This window comes from Lemur catta, chromosome 11, assembly GCF_020740605.2.
Source record: "Lemur catta isolate mLemCat1 chromosome 11, mLemCat1.pri, whole genome shotgun sequence".
In the NCBI taxonomy this organism is placed as follows: Eukaryota; Metazoa; Chordata; class Mammalia; order Primates; family Lemuridae; genus Lemur; species Lemur catta.
This window is the reverse complement of record NC_059138.1, coordinates 78,317,913-78,333,023: the sequence shown is the minus strand read 5'-3', so window position 1 is coordinate 78,333,023 and position 15,111 is coordinate 78,317,913. Positions and strand designations below refer to the sequence as shown.

Here is a 15,111-nt window from a genome sequence, read left to right as displayed (position 1 = left end):
CATGCCTGTAGTCCAAGCTACTTGGAAGACTGAGGCAGGAGGATTGCTTGAGCCCAGGAGTTTGAGGTTGCTGTGAGCTAGGCTGACGCCACGGCACTCTAGCCCGGGCAACAGAGTGAGACTCTCTCTCAAAAAATAAAAAAATAAAATAAACAGTAGGCAAAGACACACAGCCTACTGGAAGACAACTCGGAAGAATATTTTATTCCTTTAACATTACTGACAGCAAAGTTAGATGATTACAAACTTACAATAGCATCTATTTTATGGTTCTTCCTTAACTTCTCTTAACTGTGACCCATAATGTACATAAAAATCTATTTCCAAAACCAAACAATTCCAAACAGACTTGGAAATTCTGAAATAAAGAAAACACCTGGATCTTTTTTCTTAGCACTCAAATGTTCACTGATATAAGCTAAAAAATAAAATGTCCTTGTTGAGACTGCTGAAAGAATAATCAGGCTCACTGTAACAATATTTTATGAAAAAGTGCCATACATGTTTCTCAGAACAGACAGACACTAATCACAAATACAACAAGCCCACAGAAATGGTGGTACTTTTTGACCCACTAGCTACAAATGCTCAACAGGTCCTATAGTGCACCAGTAACAAACTCAACCATATAATTTAGTGCTCTTCCATATCACATCATAAAAATAGCAACAAGTAACTAAAATATAGATTGAGGTGTCACAGAGCACAAAAGTAAACCCTCTGAAATCATTTTCTTTTCAAATGAAACATAACTGTCACCTGAAAGGGTACCAGGAGGTTTTAGAACCTTGATATGTAACCCAGAAAACTTTACTAGAAATGGAAGGTCTGGATACAGAAGAGCATTGTTATGTTCCTTTCAACTATAGCTAACACATTCTCGACTATGCCAGGAAGAATCATTTTCACTGAAAGATGCCAGTAACAAAGTAGAAGCTTTCCTGACATACTTTTCACTCTAAGTTCTTGTTAAAAATCTACTCTCAGCAAGGTACAGTGCAAGGTACTTCAGGGGATACAAAATTCCTGCCATCAAAAAGCACTGAGCCCAGTCAAGGAGAAAAACAAAAGGCAAATGTATAATATCAGTGAAAGCAGGAAGAGTACTTAAAGGAAGCACTGAAAAACTCCGCAAATTAAGGAGGAAGAGATGTTGCTTACGTATAGGTCACGGATGAACTGAAGGGGAGCAAGGAGGCTTTCAGACATAATTTTCATGTGCAGAGAAGGAAGGAAGAGCATTTCAGACATAGGAGACAGCATGTGCAAAAAAGGAAAGAGAGAAAAGCCCTGAATGTATATGCAGAACACAAATATTTCAATTTGGCCGGAGCTAAAAACTGGTGAAGAATACAATCTTCTTTTTAAAATAGTCAATTAAACTCAACAATTACATTTTAAAATACTTATGTGAAGCCTATTATTTACTTAGCAAGGTATTAGGAGCTACTGCAGGTGTGCTGGGGAAGGCGTAGAGAAGAGAGAAGGAGAGAAAATAAAGCCCATGGCAGGTAAACTCCTTCAGGCAGCCTCCCAACATTCAACTCTTGTCTAGAGGTCCCACCTCTAGGCATCCTCAGCATTCTGTACAAACCTCTGCTGTAGCTGTAGCCTGCAACACAAGGGACTGAAGTAGCTAAGTGACTTGCTACCTCTCACACTTATTTGACTACTGCTTGAGGACAAGAGACAGGTCTTGTTTGACTACATTCAGAGAAATCTCTTGAGAAATGTTTGGGAATGAATTGCTTAATAAATGAAATGAATTGCTCAGTCAGTGAACAGATGTTTAAGACAGATTGCTATCAGAAATTTGATAATGCAAGACATACTCTGGAATATTCCAGTATAATACAAGAAAGTAATATATAATATTGAGCAAAAAAATCAGTGTTTTAGGCAATAATACATCTAGGAGGTGAAAAAAAAGAGGATAGTTGTACCACTTAACTTTAAAAGTGCCTTCCAAATCTGAAAGTCCACATAATACAGGTAAAAGGGGACTGGATTATAAAGTACAATGAATGTCAATATAAAAAAGTCTAAATTTTTAAATGGGAAATGAAAATTATCCTGGCTTAAAGAGCTGTTTTAAAAGGACAGATCTGAGAAGGAGTCTTCAAAATCTAGATTAGAGGTAAAACAAACAAAAACCAAGAAATCAAGTGAAAAGATAGAGGCCTCAACCAATGGGAATGGGAAACAAGGGATGAACAAGAAGAATTAAGGGTAGAAAGGGCAGGGTTTAGTGACTAAGAAATTCTAACAGGCAAAGGAAAGGAAAAGACAATAAAAGATGATCCAAAGTTTGGATACACACGGCCCAGTGAACAGTGGTACCAAAGGCCTTCTTCCCTCCTCCCCGAAAAGGGCAAACAATTCTCTGACTTCAAAAGCAAAACAATGTTCAAAGTGTGTACCTAAATTATAATCACCTGGAGTATGCATTTACAATGATGATTTCTGGGTCTTATCCCCAAACCTATTAAATCAAAATCTAGGGTACTGGGGACTAGGATCTGTAAATGTGCATTTTATAACAGACTGCCCGGCTGATTCCTACACACACGGAAGTCTGAGACCCACAGCCTTCACTAGTTCCTATTTGAACATAATTGAGCAAGGTTTAAAGTAAGTATCAATATCAAAAATGAAAATAAATTATGTCTTAAAAGCCTATTCTATTAACTGACTATATTCTATTTACTGAATATAGACAGATTTAATGAAGCCTCAAAGGAACAAACCTCTAGTTTTTATTCTTTCTCCCATCCTAAATTGCACCAGTTATTATCATTTAATATAATCTGTTAAACTTGAAAGCATATCTAAGTACAACACACTACTTAATGTTATAACCCTCATGATTGTCATCATTTCACAATAATCACATCTCATGCATTTTTACCATTATAAAAAATCCACATAATGGATAAAGTATGCATTTTTTAGTCCCAGATAAAGATGAATTTAATAGATTGGTATGTTGGAGAATTACCACAGTTAAAACAATGTGAGCTTCTGTGAGATTAAACTCACATATTAAGTAAACCTACACATTGCTTCCTCATCTAATCACTCCTGGAGTTATTATCAAATTCCTATGCACATATTTCAAAGAGTAAGTAATTGAGCATTCAAATCTTTGTATTGCAACCCTAGTGTAGCACTACTTGGCAGGAGGTGAGGCACAGAACAGGGTGGAAAACTGAAAAGCAGATCCCCTCAATATTGCTTAAGTTTTGGCAGGCTTGAGTAAATTATACAGATATTTTTCTCAACCTCTCAAAGTGAACATAATATTTTATTTATTACCAGTAGCAGTGCTACAATTCATTCATCTCCTTTGGACAAGAGCCATAGGAGCTATAGAAGGAATGTGACATGACAATACATTACCTCCATCAGTTAACTTCTGCTTAGTCACAAACATTCACTTATTTTCAGAGTTTTAAACCCAGATGACTTGACAATCATTAACAAAAGGTAGATGGCCACGTATGAGGGGGAAACTATGTTAACTTGCTATATTGAAACTTGAAGACAAAAATTTATAACTGTTGCCTGATGAATTTGTATTTTCTTCCCACCTTGGGAAAAATCATGTGGCCAAAATAATGCTGAAAAGCAATGATGATGTGTTGCTTAGAAGTTTTAAGTTCTAAATGTTGCCATCAGTAAGAAAACACAATAAAGTTACTGAAGATATTGAAACCCTCAAAGTCTATTTCTTCTCTAAGCATGAATTTCTGCTTTCTTTTCCCCATTCTCTCTGCCAACAAAAAATATACTCTCCAAAAACTCAAAACCTTGACTTTTGTTGAAATCTAGCTAGTAGAAAAGAAAAGAGTCTCTCTGATACACAATTCACCAAGATCAGTAAGAATTTCTGGCAAAAAATATAAATTATCATCACTTCTTGGACTTTTGGCTAAGACCAACTGTAAAAAACATAAATTGCTTTCATAGGGTCATTTTCATACTTAACTTCTATTATGAATTGTTCTTTTAAAAAATTATTAACATTCATAACAACACTTATAGTTCATACCAGTATTTTTCCTATGTCACATACATTCTCTTTTGTTATAAAATCATATGACAGACGCATGTTCCATTTGGCTTTTTTCACTCAACATTGTGTTTTATTATTTATTATATCAAGCAACAGTCACAATGATTATTGAGCATTTTCTATGGGACAGCAACTTGACATACATTTAATCCATATAACAAACTTGTCAAAATGAGTGATATAACCTCCTTTAGACCAAGGATAAGGACACTGACAATCAAACAACTGTGAGTAGCAAAATCAGAATTCCAACCCAGGTCTTCCTTTTCCTCACAAATCACTGCACTATCCTGCCTTTCAAATATTCTACAATAGTAAAGCATATGCTCTAAGTCATCCCAATTACATGTTATCAAAGAAAACAGTCTCTTTTTCATTTGTAATATTCAAGCTCTCTGTGGAAAAGAATTAAACAGTAACAAACATACCAAAAAATCATGAATCCAAAGATTTAACATCCAAACTTACTTGTAACTTTCCACTTGTCGGCAGGAAGAGACAGTAATGAAAGAATCTGTACGGGAACTGTAAGCAAGAGGGCCAGGCAGAAGAGAACCAGGGAGAAATCTCCCAAAAGCATAGCTTTCCTGCTCAAACACCATCAGCATCCCATCCACAGACTGGATACAAATTAAATCTCGACCTAAAGAAGAATTAGAGGAAATTAGATGACCTATTATTTTTATAAATATAATCTCTGCATCATTATCCACCACAAATATGTCATAGTTAATTTCTTCCCCATGGGGCAAAATGGGTAGTTTAAACTTTAAATTACAAACCAATGAAGCTATTAGGTTATACATTTCCCAATTTTTAAGTTACGCAGATGTCTATAATTTTAGGCACATTTATTTTCATTTATTGTATGCTAAAATCTCCTAGCTCGGGATAATCCCTGAGAACAATGATGACTTGTTGTAAGATACCATCTTTTCCAAATTCAGAAATATAACAAAAAATGTTCTTCATGAAACTACTTCTCTTCTTCATAGTATGTCAGTCTCATAATTTCAAAGGACTTAAACATCAGTCAAAGACAACAGATCAAATCCACAGACATGTCGTAGGCACCAGTTCTATATAAACCACAGCGTTCAGTACCATAGAGGGTGAAAAATACTATTAATGAAAACTACTAATCCATGATTACCCTTTAGACTGATTTTGATTTGTCTTCTACTATCTATCCATATTAAATACAATATTCACAGTGCTTAAAATATACTGAGATGATGATTTCTATGATATTAATATATAGTATCTATCCCTAATCTAAGAAAGCTCTAGTGGTTCTAACTTTTCATGTTCTGCTAGTGTGATTAGTGTATCCTATAATGTATTATATATGGAAAAACTATGTCAGAAAAAAATTAAGCTACTCATTAAGGGAATAAATAAAAAGTCAATCCTCAAATTTGTCATCTCTAACCCATATGTACCATATACAGTAAGTCCTGTAGTAACTATTCTATGTTACCTTGGATATCAATGACAATCTTAAACAGGTTGGGGTTAGGGTTAGGGTTAGGGTTAGGGTTAAATTTTTAAAAATGACTTTGCTCAAAAAGAAATCAAATTACATAGAAATAGGTGATATCCTTATTGTTGTATTTGACTAAGGACAATTATACAGCTGGGCAATTTTATTAAAAAAATTGCTAAATGAGTTTTTTAAAAGAAAAAATAAACTGAGATTTTGGGTTGCTTATAACTGCAGTATCTAACCCATCTTGACTGAAACAATAGGATTATCAACCTTATATAGTCTGAGAAATGCTCTAGGATGAATATTTGTCTCAGCAAATCAATGTTCACTAAACACACATCTGAACCATTCAGGGATCTCTTCAGAGACATAATTGTTCATATGAATGCTATTTGAAAAGTATCCTCTCAATACTCAGATTCTTTTATAATGCATAGTAGGTTTCACAATTACTATTTTTAGTTTTGTTTTTCATCTAATTCTTATCCTGTCTATGACCATATCACCCTGAATGCACCTGATCCTGTCTACTCTTTATCCACTATGCTATTAAAGATTCCAAAAAAAGGTGTGATTTCATATGCATGCTATATGTGTATGCATGCTGTACACATGGATTTACAGAGACATATTCAGGCAAAGAGTATCTCATTTAGCTATTTGGCAATCCCACCTGTCTAGGCCTAGAAAAGAGGAATAAGTATGAAAATGTCTCTAAGTAGTTGAAATAGATGCTGCAAAGTCTTTGTAATGAAAACCAAGTGAACTTTTTACAGGTGGGATTCCTGGGTCTCACTCAGGGCATCAATTCTTATTTTAATTATAATTCTAACAATTGTAGTTTTTATAAACAAGTTACTGATAATCCTGTAGCTTCGGCCTCCTCGTTTGTAAAATGAGTATATTTGTATAAGAGCTCCAAGCTTATCAATTAATCTTCAGCAAAGATGCCAAGAATACACAATAGGGAAAGGAGAGCCTCTTCAAAAAATGGTGTTGGGAAAACTAGATATTCACATGCAAAAAAATGACATTGGATCCTTATCTTACACCATACACAAAAATCCATTCAAAGTAGATTAAAGATTTAAACCTAAGATCTGAAACTGTAAAACTCCCAGAAGAAAACATATGGGAAAAGCTCCATGACATTGGTCTTGGCAATGACTTTTTGGATCGGATACCAAAAACACAGGCAACAAAAGCAAAAATAAATAAGTGAAAGTACATCAAGCTAAAAAGTTTCTACACAGCAAAGGAAATACTCAAGAAAATGAAAAGGCAATACACAGAATAGGAGAAGATATTTGTAAACCATATATCTGATAAGAGATTAATTTCTAAAATATATAAGAAACTCACAGAACTCTATAGCAAAAACCACAAATAAATCAATTAAAAATGGACAAAGAATCTGAATAGATATTTTTCCAAAGACATATAAATGGCTAACAGGAAGACGAAAAGGTGCTCAACATCACTAATCAGCAGGGAAATGCAAATCAAAATCACAGTGAGATAGCACCTCACATGTTAAGAAAAAAGAAAGAAATCCTGCCATTTATAACAACACAGATGAACCTAGAAGACAGTATGCTAAATGAAACAAGCCAGACCCAGAAAGACAATTACTGCGTGATTTCACTTATATGTGGAATCTAAAAAAGTCAAATACATAGAAACAGAAAGTAGAAGTGTGGTTACCAAGGGTCACCGGATGGGGAAAATGAGGAAATGGTGGTCAAAGGATACAAACTTGCAGTTGTAAGATGAGTAAGTTCTGGAGACTTAATGCATAGCATGGTGACTATAGTGAATAATAATGTATCGTACACTTGAAATTTGCTAAGAGAATAGATCTTAAGTGTTGTCACCACCAAAAAAAAAAAAAGATGACTAGGTAAGACAATTGATATGTTAATTAGCTTGATTGTGGTGATCATTTCACAATGTATATCAAAACATCACATTGTACACCTTGAATATATATAATTTTAATTTGTCAATTAAATCTCAATAAAGCTGAAAAAAAGGAGTTCCAAACTTAGAGATAAGATGTTAAAGTTCCTAACAATATATAGCACATAAAAGGCACACAATAAATTATAGCATTATTATGGGGGCCATTATTACCGGTTTCCCTGGCCCAGGAAAAAGAAAGTACCAAATTAGAAAAGGAGAGAAGACACTGCCAGCTGTGAGCAGTGACAGCTAATGCCCTGACAACAAAGGCAGAAAACAGAACATCTACAAGACATATCAAATAATTCAGAAAAGAACATCAGTCTTGGCTCTATTAGCACAGAAGCAATTATTAGGCTTGTATACCTCAAAAAGATATAGATCCCAATCTAGACCTACTGAGTCAGAAACTCTGGTGGTAGAGCTCAGCAATGCTAGGTTTTAACAAGCCATATAGGCTATTCTGATGCATGCTAAAGTTTCAGAACCACTGCATTAGCATGATAGGAGAAAGAACTAGGGCTAAGAGAAAACTTGAACCCCAGATAAAACCTGGCCCCTTAGCACAGTAAAAGAGGTCTTATTTCCTAAAACTCTAGCAACATAGAGGAAAATATTTAATGTACTGCATAGTCCAAGTGAGCTGCCTCTACAGCCAGATGATTTGGATTTGAGTCCAGCTCTATCAATTATTATTAGCTGTAAGCCTGAGCTCAAGTTTCCCTATCTGCAAGATGGAGTAACTTGTGAGAATTAAATAATGTATGGAAATTAGATCTAGCAGTGGTAATCTCATTATTATTTTTACAATTATTTTCTAAGTCTTATACTACATGTTATATTAATGTTTTACTACTTGCTATTTCCCACACACATCACAATGATTCATGCTTCCTTGCTTTTGTTTATATTATTTCCTTTCCCCACAAATTCCTTTCACTTTTCTCCCCTGGTCTAGTAAATATTTCCTAGCTTCCTCCCAATCATGTATTCCCCTCTCCTCCCATGCTTAGACATGAGGTTTGGGTGAGACTGACCTCACTCTAAGCTTGAGGGGTAGCCCCTGACTTATGTAAGCCAATTAGTATCCCACTAGTCGCAGTGATTGGTTCAGGTGTAAGTTTAATTTGCAGCCACTGAGAGAAACTAAACCCCCAAATTGAGCTCGAACTAGAGAAAAAGTTACTCTTCCCTAGAGCGTATGTGTGAGAAGGATAAGGTCTGGAATCACAGAGGCTACCTGGCTTTTCCAAGGGCACAGTTAAGAGAGAGCCATGGAAGACACTGAGCCAGTGCGTCAAGCCTCACCTGGGGCCAAATCTACCTCTGAACTCTGCAGGCAATAAATTCCCATCAATGTTGAGGCCACTTTGAGTTGGGTGTCCGTCCCTGAATCAAATGAATCAACTTCCTCTGAGAGACATCACAGGCTAAGGCTGACATCTTCCCATAAGTCTTCTCTTTCCCCTTCAATCACCCTCCATCCACGATCCCACAAAGCCCCATCCTTACCTCCATCTTAGAACAAATTATCTATTGAAATGGTCTGTTTTTGTGTCCCTCATTCACCCTAGACTAAATCTAAAGGCAGAAACTCTATCTTACTCATCTTTGTAAATTTAGCAACTATAAAATGCCTGGCACATAGGAGATACATTAATAAATGTTTGTTGAGCTGAAGGCAAAATAAATTTATGCACTTGCAGCTCAGATTGCCTAAGATTTTATTCTATGTGTTTCACACACTACGTATGAAGTATGTGAAAAATGCTTTATTTATTACAATTTGGCTACTGATGTTTAGAAAAATGTAGAGATCAATCCAAAACATTACTCAAAAATAAATAAATAAATCCTTCAAATCACTGTTTTGGAAGCCACTTCAGAATACATACCAAAGGCTCCCCTTACAGATAATGGAAATAGAAAGAATAGTCCAGAAAAGCCATGAAACTTTTGTAATTCTGATAGAACAAAGCCAACAGGAAGCCTTCATAAAAGCAATGGGATTTCAGGAGCTATTTAAATGACCTAGCCATGAACCATACTCCAAGGCTCCTTACCACATGCTCAGTACTATATTAGGAGCTGTAAGAAATACAGAACAGCAGCAATATTAACTACTACAGCCATTTACTGAACACTTATACACCTGGCCTTGTGCTAAACACTTAACTAGCATGTTAGCTATAATCTTTAATAACTCTAAAAAATGGACCCATTTTATACATGATAAGACTGAAACCCACAAAGCTCAAACAATTTATCTAATGTCAAAGAATTAGAAAGTGACGGACTAGTATTCACTCAGGGGTCCAGCTGGCTCCATTATACCACACTGAATCTCAAGGAGGCAAAACTTACATTAATTTTTAAAAATAACATGTTAACATACAAAATCTAAGTGATATGAAACAGAAAAATCAAAGAGCTTCTTCACAGTGAACTTCCTGGGAAAGGTTTCATGACAGAGATAGGATACATCTTGGACTGCAAATGATAAGCAGAGTGAATAGGGGTCAAAGTTAAAAGTAGACGGACTTTCTGGGAGAGAAAAGGAACACATTAGAAAAAGATGCAAAGGCGATTAAACTTGATCCGCAGTGCAATGGATCCCGTTTTACCAACAGAATATGAAACCTAAAAGCAACATATTGAAAAGATGACAATATTGGCCAGGCATGGTGGCTCATGCCAGTAATCCTAGCACTCTGGGAGGCCAACGTGGGAGGATCACTTGAGCTGAGGAGTTCGAGACCAGCCTGAGCAAGAGTGAGACCCCATCTCTACTAAAAATAGAAACATCAGCCAGGTGTCGTGGCCTGTACCTGTAGTTCCAGCTATGCCACAGGCTGAGGCAGGAGGATTCCCTTGAACCCAAGAGTTTGAAGTTGCAGTGAACTACCATGATGCCACTGTACTCTACCCAGGGCAACAGAGTAAGACTCTGTCTCAAAGAAAAAAGGGAAGGGAAAGGGAGAGGAGGGAAGGAAGGAGAAGGAAAGGGAAGGAAAAGGAAGGAAGGGAGGAGAAGGAAAGGGAAGGAAAGGAAAGGAAGGAAGGAAGAAAGAAAAGATGACCATATCATGATGCTGCCTAAACTGTACAGAAAAAAATAAAATATTTTTTAAACTGGAAAAAATTAGGAAGCATGGAGATTTCATCAGAATTTAAAATCTGAATGTTTATTCCATTAATCTTAAGCAGAATGAGAGAAAAATAACTGCTGTGATTTGAAATATTATTTGCAAGATCTGGGAACAAACTGAGAAAGGACCTACCAAGATCATTTTGAAAAGATATTGGAAATCAGTATTTTTCATTTTCCAAGGCAAAAAAAAATTTTATATGTGCCTGGGGGGATAGCGGGTAGAGGTAGACAAGTTCCACTGTGGTAGGTTCATGTAATGAATATATTTATTAAATAGTATGTCTCATTTCCTGGTGTTAAAATAGCAGGTAGTCAAAGCTTTAACATGATACAGAAACTGGTAATCAATTACATGTTAAACTGACTGCTAGATTAACCATTTTCTCTACTGAATTATAGACCAATTACTTAAATGGGGTGTATGTGTGTCTGTGTGTCTCTGTGTGAGTCCCCATGCCCCGAAGTTCTTTCTGCCATACATGGCCCAGAGAATTTCCCATCATTCATTATAGCAACAAGGGTCCCACGGAGGGCAGTCCTGAATGCCATTTCTTCCATTTCTCTGCTGTCTTTCTCTTCCTGTGGAATCTACGCAGCAGAGTAAGTGGAGTGGCATACATGAAAGAAGACTACCATTACTCAGCATGCTACATGTTTTTTGAATCTCTCTATGCTCGTATTTCTTTTACACATTGAGTAAAAATACAAGTGAAGAAATGCAAACGTGACCTGTGGCCAAGCATAAATGCAGTTTAGCATGCCGATGTCAAAAATACTTGGTCTTTCTCCAATTCTGAAAAACACATGAAAAACAGCTGTATAGGTAGTCAAAAAGGCAGACAGGAAACATCAAGAGACTGATACATAAGAACAGAAGAGTCCAGAAGTCTGTGGAACTTCCGTTCATTTTACACATCCATAGAAAAAATTTTTGTTGTTGCTACAGAAAAACTGAAACACTAAAGTCATTAATCTTTACTGCAAACCTAACTCAAAAATGATACATGTTTGCTATGAGCAAAGACATAAAAAGGTTCAGAGTAGGATTCCAACAGATACTGCCTTAAAAACAAACAGTAGATGGCTTTCTAGAGATTAAAAGATTATAAATTTCCCATTAAATATCATTTTTGTACTTTTCACTCATATCATACAAATAAAATTACCACCATTGTTTTGAGATATATGTTACTCCTTGGCTATGCTTAATAATTAATAATTGGTAATTAGTTGAAAGAATAGCTAGCTTCCTTCTTATTATGCTCTTCTTTACTTTTTTTTTTTTTTTTGGTTTCAGCATTCTAAAAGTAATTAGTGCCCAATATTAATAATAATGCAATATCCAATTAAATTCTAAGTTTAAAACCTTAGGCATAAGTAAATTAAAAAACTTTAAAACACTAAGGGAACAGAGGAAATCAATAAATAGAATACATGTGTTGAGCTAAATAGCTAATATTTTAAATTATGTACCAAGGAAAAGTTACACAAATTCTCAACTATTATTCAAGTGTTACCCTAATAAATAACATCATGAGACTAATTACTTTAAGACTCAAGAAAATAAAATGTGAGTCTACATACTAACTCTTCCTATGAACTTGTCTTTTGACATTTTAATGTCTCATTTTAATAGCAAACTTTAATTGCCTTACAAAGACCACTACTGTGTGTTCTGACAAGCTATTTATCACAGGGTTTTCCCCTAAACTGCGAACAAGGTTAATAATATATTATAAGGAAATTACAACCATTGATTAAATTAGCATTATATGTGATGGATTCAATATGAATGCAACGTTAGAGTTTAAAAGAAGGCCCTAAAAATTATATTATCACTTGCATTCACAAAATATTGGGTGAATTATTTTGTCAGATGCAATGATCATGAAAGTTTTGATAACATTTTCCAGAACTCACATTCATTCAACAAATTTCATGAACACATTATATACCTAGTATGTGCTAGGAGAGACATATTCCCTATCCCCAGGAAGTTTGGTAAATGTGGGAGTTAAAACAATTAAATATTACCACAATGTAAGAACAGAGACATATTAAAGTAATTTAAAAGTCTATGGGAGGATGATTAACAGTGTCTGGAAGAATCAGGTGAGGCTTCAGAACAGAGGTAACACTTGGGTCTTACAGGTTGGGAAAGAGTTTGCCAGGCAATCAGAGAAATAAAAGCAGGTGGAACACCATGCACAGAGACATGCATATAAAAGAGCTATGTTTGCAGGGTGTTAGGAGGGGAGGGTACTGGGTGGAGGGAGACAGTGCTGATGAAACATGCTCATCAGAACTGATGGCAAAGCCACAACTTGAGGACAGGTTTGCTGCATCTTTATTTTTGCCCTGAGAGCTCTATCAGTTTACCCACCTGTAAAGCACTGATATGAAGAGAATATTACATGATGCTGCTATAAGGATTAAATATAATAAAAATACATATTGCCCAGTACCTGGTAAGCATTCAATAAATAGTAAGTAACTGCTATCACTAGATTACCTTGTTCCTCACAGACCAAATTATATGGAAAACTTTAAAACTGAGGGTGAAAAAATTCCTTCAAAGCAAAAAGGATAAAATGTAATGTGAGAAGGAACATACACCACACAATCAGAAATTCATCCCTTTTGCTAAACCAAATGGCTTTTAAGACTTTAAGGACTATGAAAAATCTCCCGGAATTCAGGTCTGTGTGAACCATTGGCTGTTCAAGATTATCTTCTGCCTATTTTAAGTTATTAAAATACTTAATACTTTCCTCAAAATAGCAATTTCCCTATCATGATGACTATTGAAATCTCTAAAGAAGAATATTATGACTTTGCCAGAAAGTTCTATCTGGGAATGGGGAGTGACCTGTCTCTGCCTCTGCACCCTCACCCCAACATACATACTCATATTCATATTCTCCCCCACCCCCATATTGATGTTTTTTGCAGGATGACCCCCTAAGTAACATAAGAAAGATAAGACAGATGATATCATACAGAAGAGCCCATGTACTTAGCATTCCTTTCTTCTCCTTCAGCCAAAAGAAAAATTCTTAAAGGGTGAGTATCATGTTGAAATATACATTTTTTTTTTTTTTTTTAAATAACCAGTTTCAGGCCAGACATGGTGGTTCATGCCTATAACCCCATTATTTTGGGAGGCCAAGGCAGGAGGATCGCAGGAGCCCAGGAGTTCAAGGTTACAGCGAGCTATGATCACACCACTGCACTCTGGCCTGGGGAACAGAGCAAGACCTTGTTTCTAAAAAAAAAATAAAATAAAATTATTTAATTAATTAATTAACCAGTTTTAAAGTGAGCTAAACTTCTTAAGGCAATAACCAATCATGGTAAGAAACTCAGAGAACATTCCCCAAAATATTTAAAAAAACAGAAAATTTTAACAATACTTTTTTATTTTGTGCAAATATTCCTCATTTGCAATAATACCAGTTCCATAAAGCAATAACTTCAAAAGCTAAATATTTGCTTTTTGGGGGGGAGGGGTGCAGGAAACAGAGTCTAGCTATGCTGTCGAAGCTAGTCTCAAACTCCTGGGCTCAAGTGATCCTCACACGTCAACCTTCTGAGTTGCTGGGATCACAGGCACACAACACCACAACAGGCTTTGCTTTTCGTATACTGTTAACTCTCTTAATCTTATCATCATTAGCATATCAAAACATGGAACAAGAAAACCCTATAGGCTATGAAGAAGCTCAGAAAATTTCACCCCAAAATGACTCCTTGGTATAAAGAGTATTTTGAATTGCAGGCCCCTCAAGATCAGCAAAGCTTTGGAGGGGGTTTTCCCTCTATTTGCATAAACCAGACTAACCTGATCAAAAGATCAAAGGGGGAATTGACTTCCCTTCCTCTCCCTGTTCTCTCAATATATTTCAGAAAAAGTGATCAAGAATGCAACTAGACCAGGCCCAAATCATCTAAAATATAGTATCTGTCTCTCAGGTTAATTCATAAGTCAATCTGTTTCTCCCATCCATTCATCCTCCCTAGCAACTGTCTAGCCCCTAAACAGAATTACCTGTACTCCTCATTTTCCCCCCTTCCCTCTGAAAGGTATGTATAAAAATATCTGAACTTACTTAAAAAAAAAAAATCTTCTTTGGGATACTGGGAGAATCACTCTCCCTATGTGTATGGTATTGGTAAATAAACCTTTCTCTTATTAATCTGCCTTGTGAATTGATCTTCAGTGAACTTTTGGGGAAAGGACAAGTTTCCTCTCACTGCTACAGCTACACGGAACTCCCTATGACCAATTAATTAAAGTTGTGAAAAAAATAACAACAGGAAATCCTCAGCTGAGGCTCAACTTGATCTAAACTTATACAATTTTAAAAGGCAAATCAAAATCAATTAGGGATGACAACACTAACTTTAAGTTTCCTGAACTGTCCATTCCTATCA

General features: G+C 35.7%; 1 protein-coding gene across 2 annotated transcripts in view; it reads right to left on the bottom strand.

The window, feature by feature from the left end:
* BBS9 (Bardet-Biedl syndrome 9) overlaps positions 1-15,111 on the bottom strand; it is a 405,454-nt gene that overhangs the window by 293,249 nt on the left and 97,094 nt on the right. For both annotated transcript variants that reach the window (XM_045564593.1, XM_045564594.1), the window contains exon 6: positions 4,544-4,718. In XM_045564593.1, the coding sequence (XP_045420549.1) occupies positions 4,544-4,718 (175 nt within the window). The remainder of the gene's footprint in view (positions 1-4,543; positions 4,719-15,111) is intronic.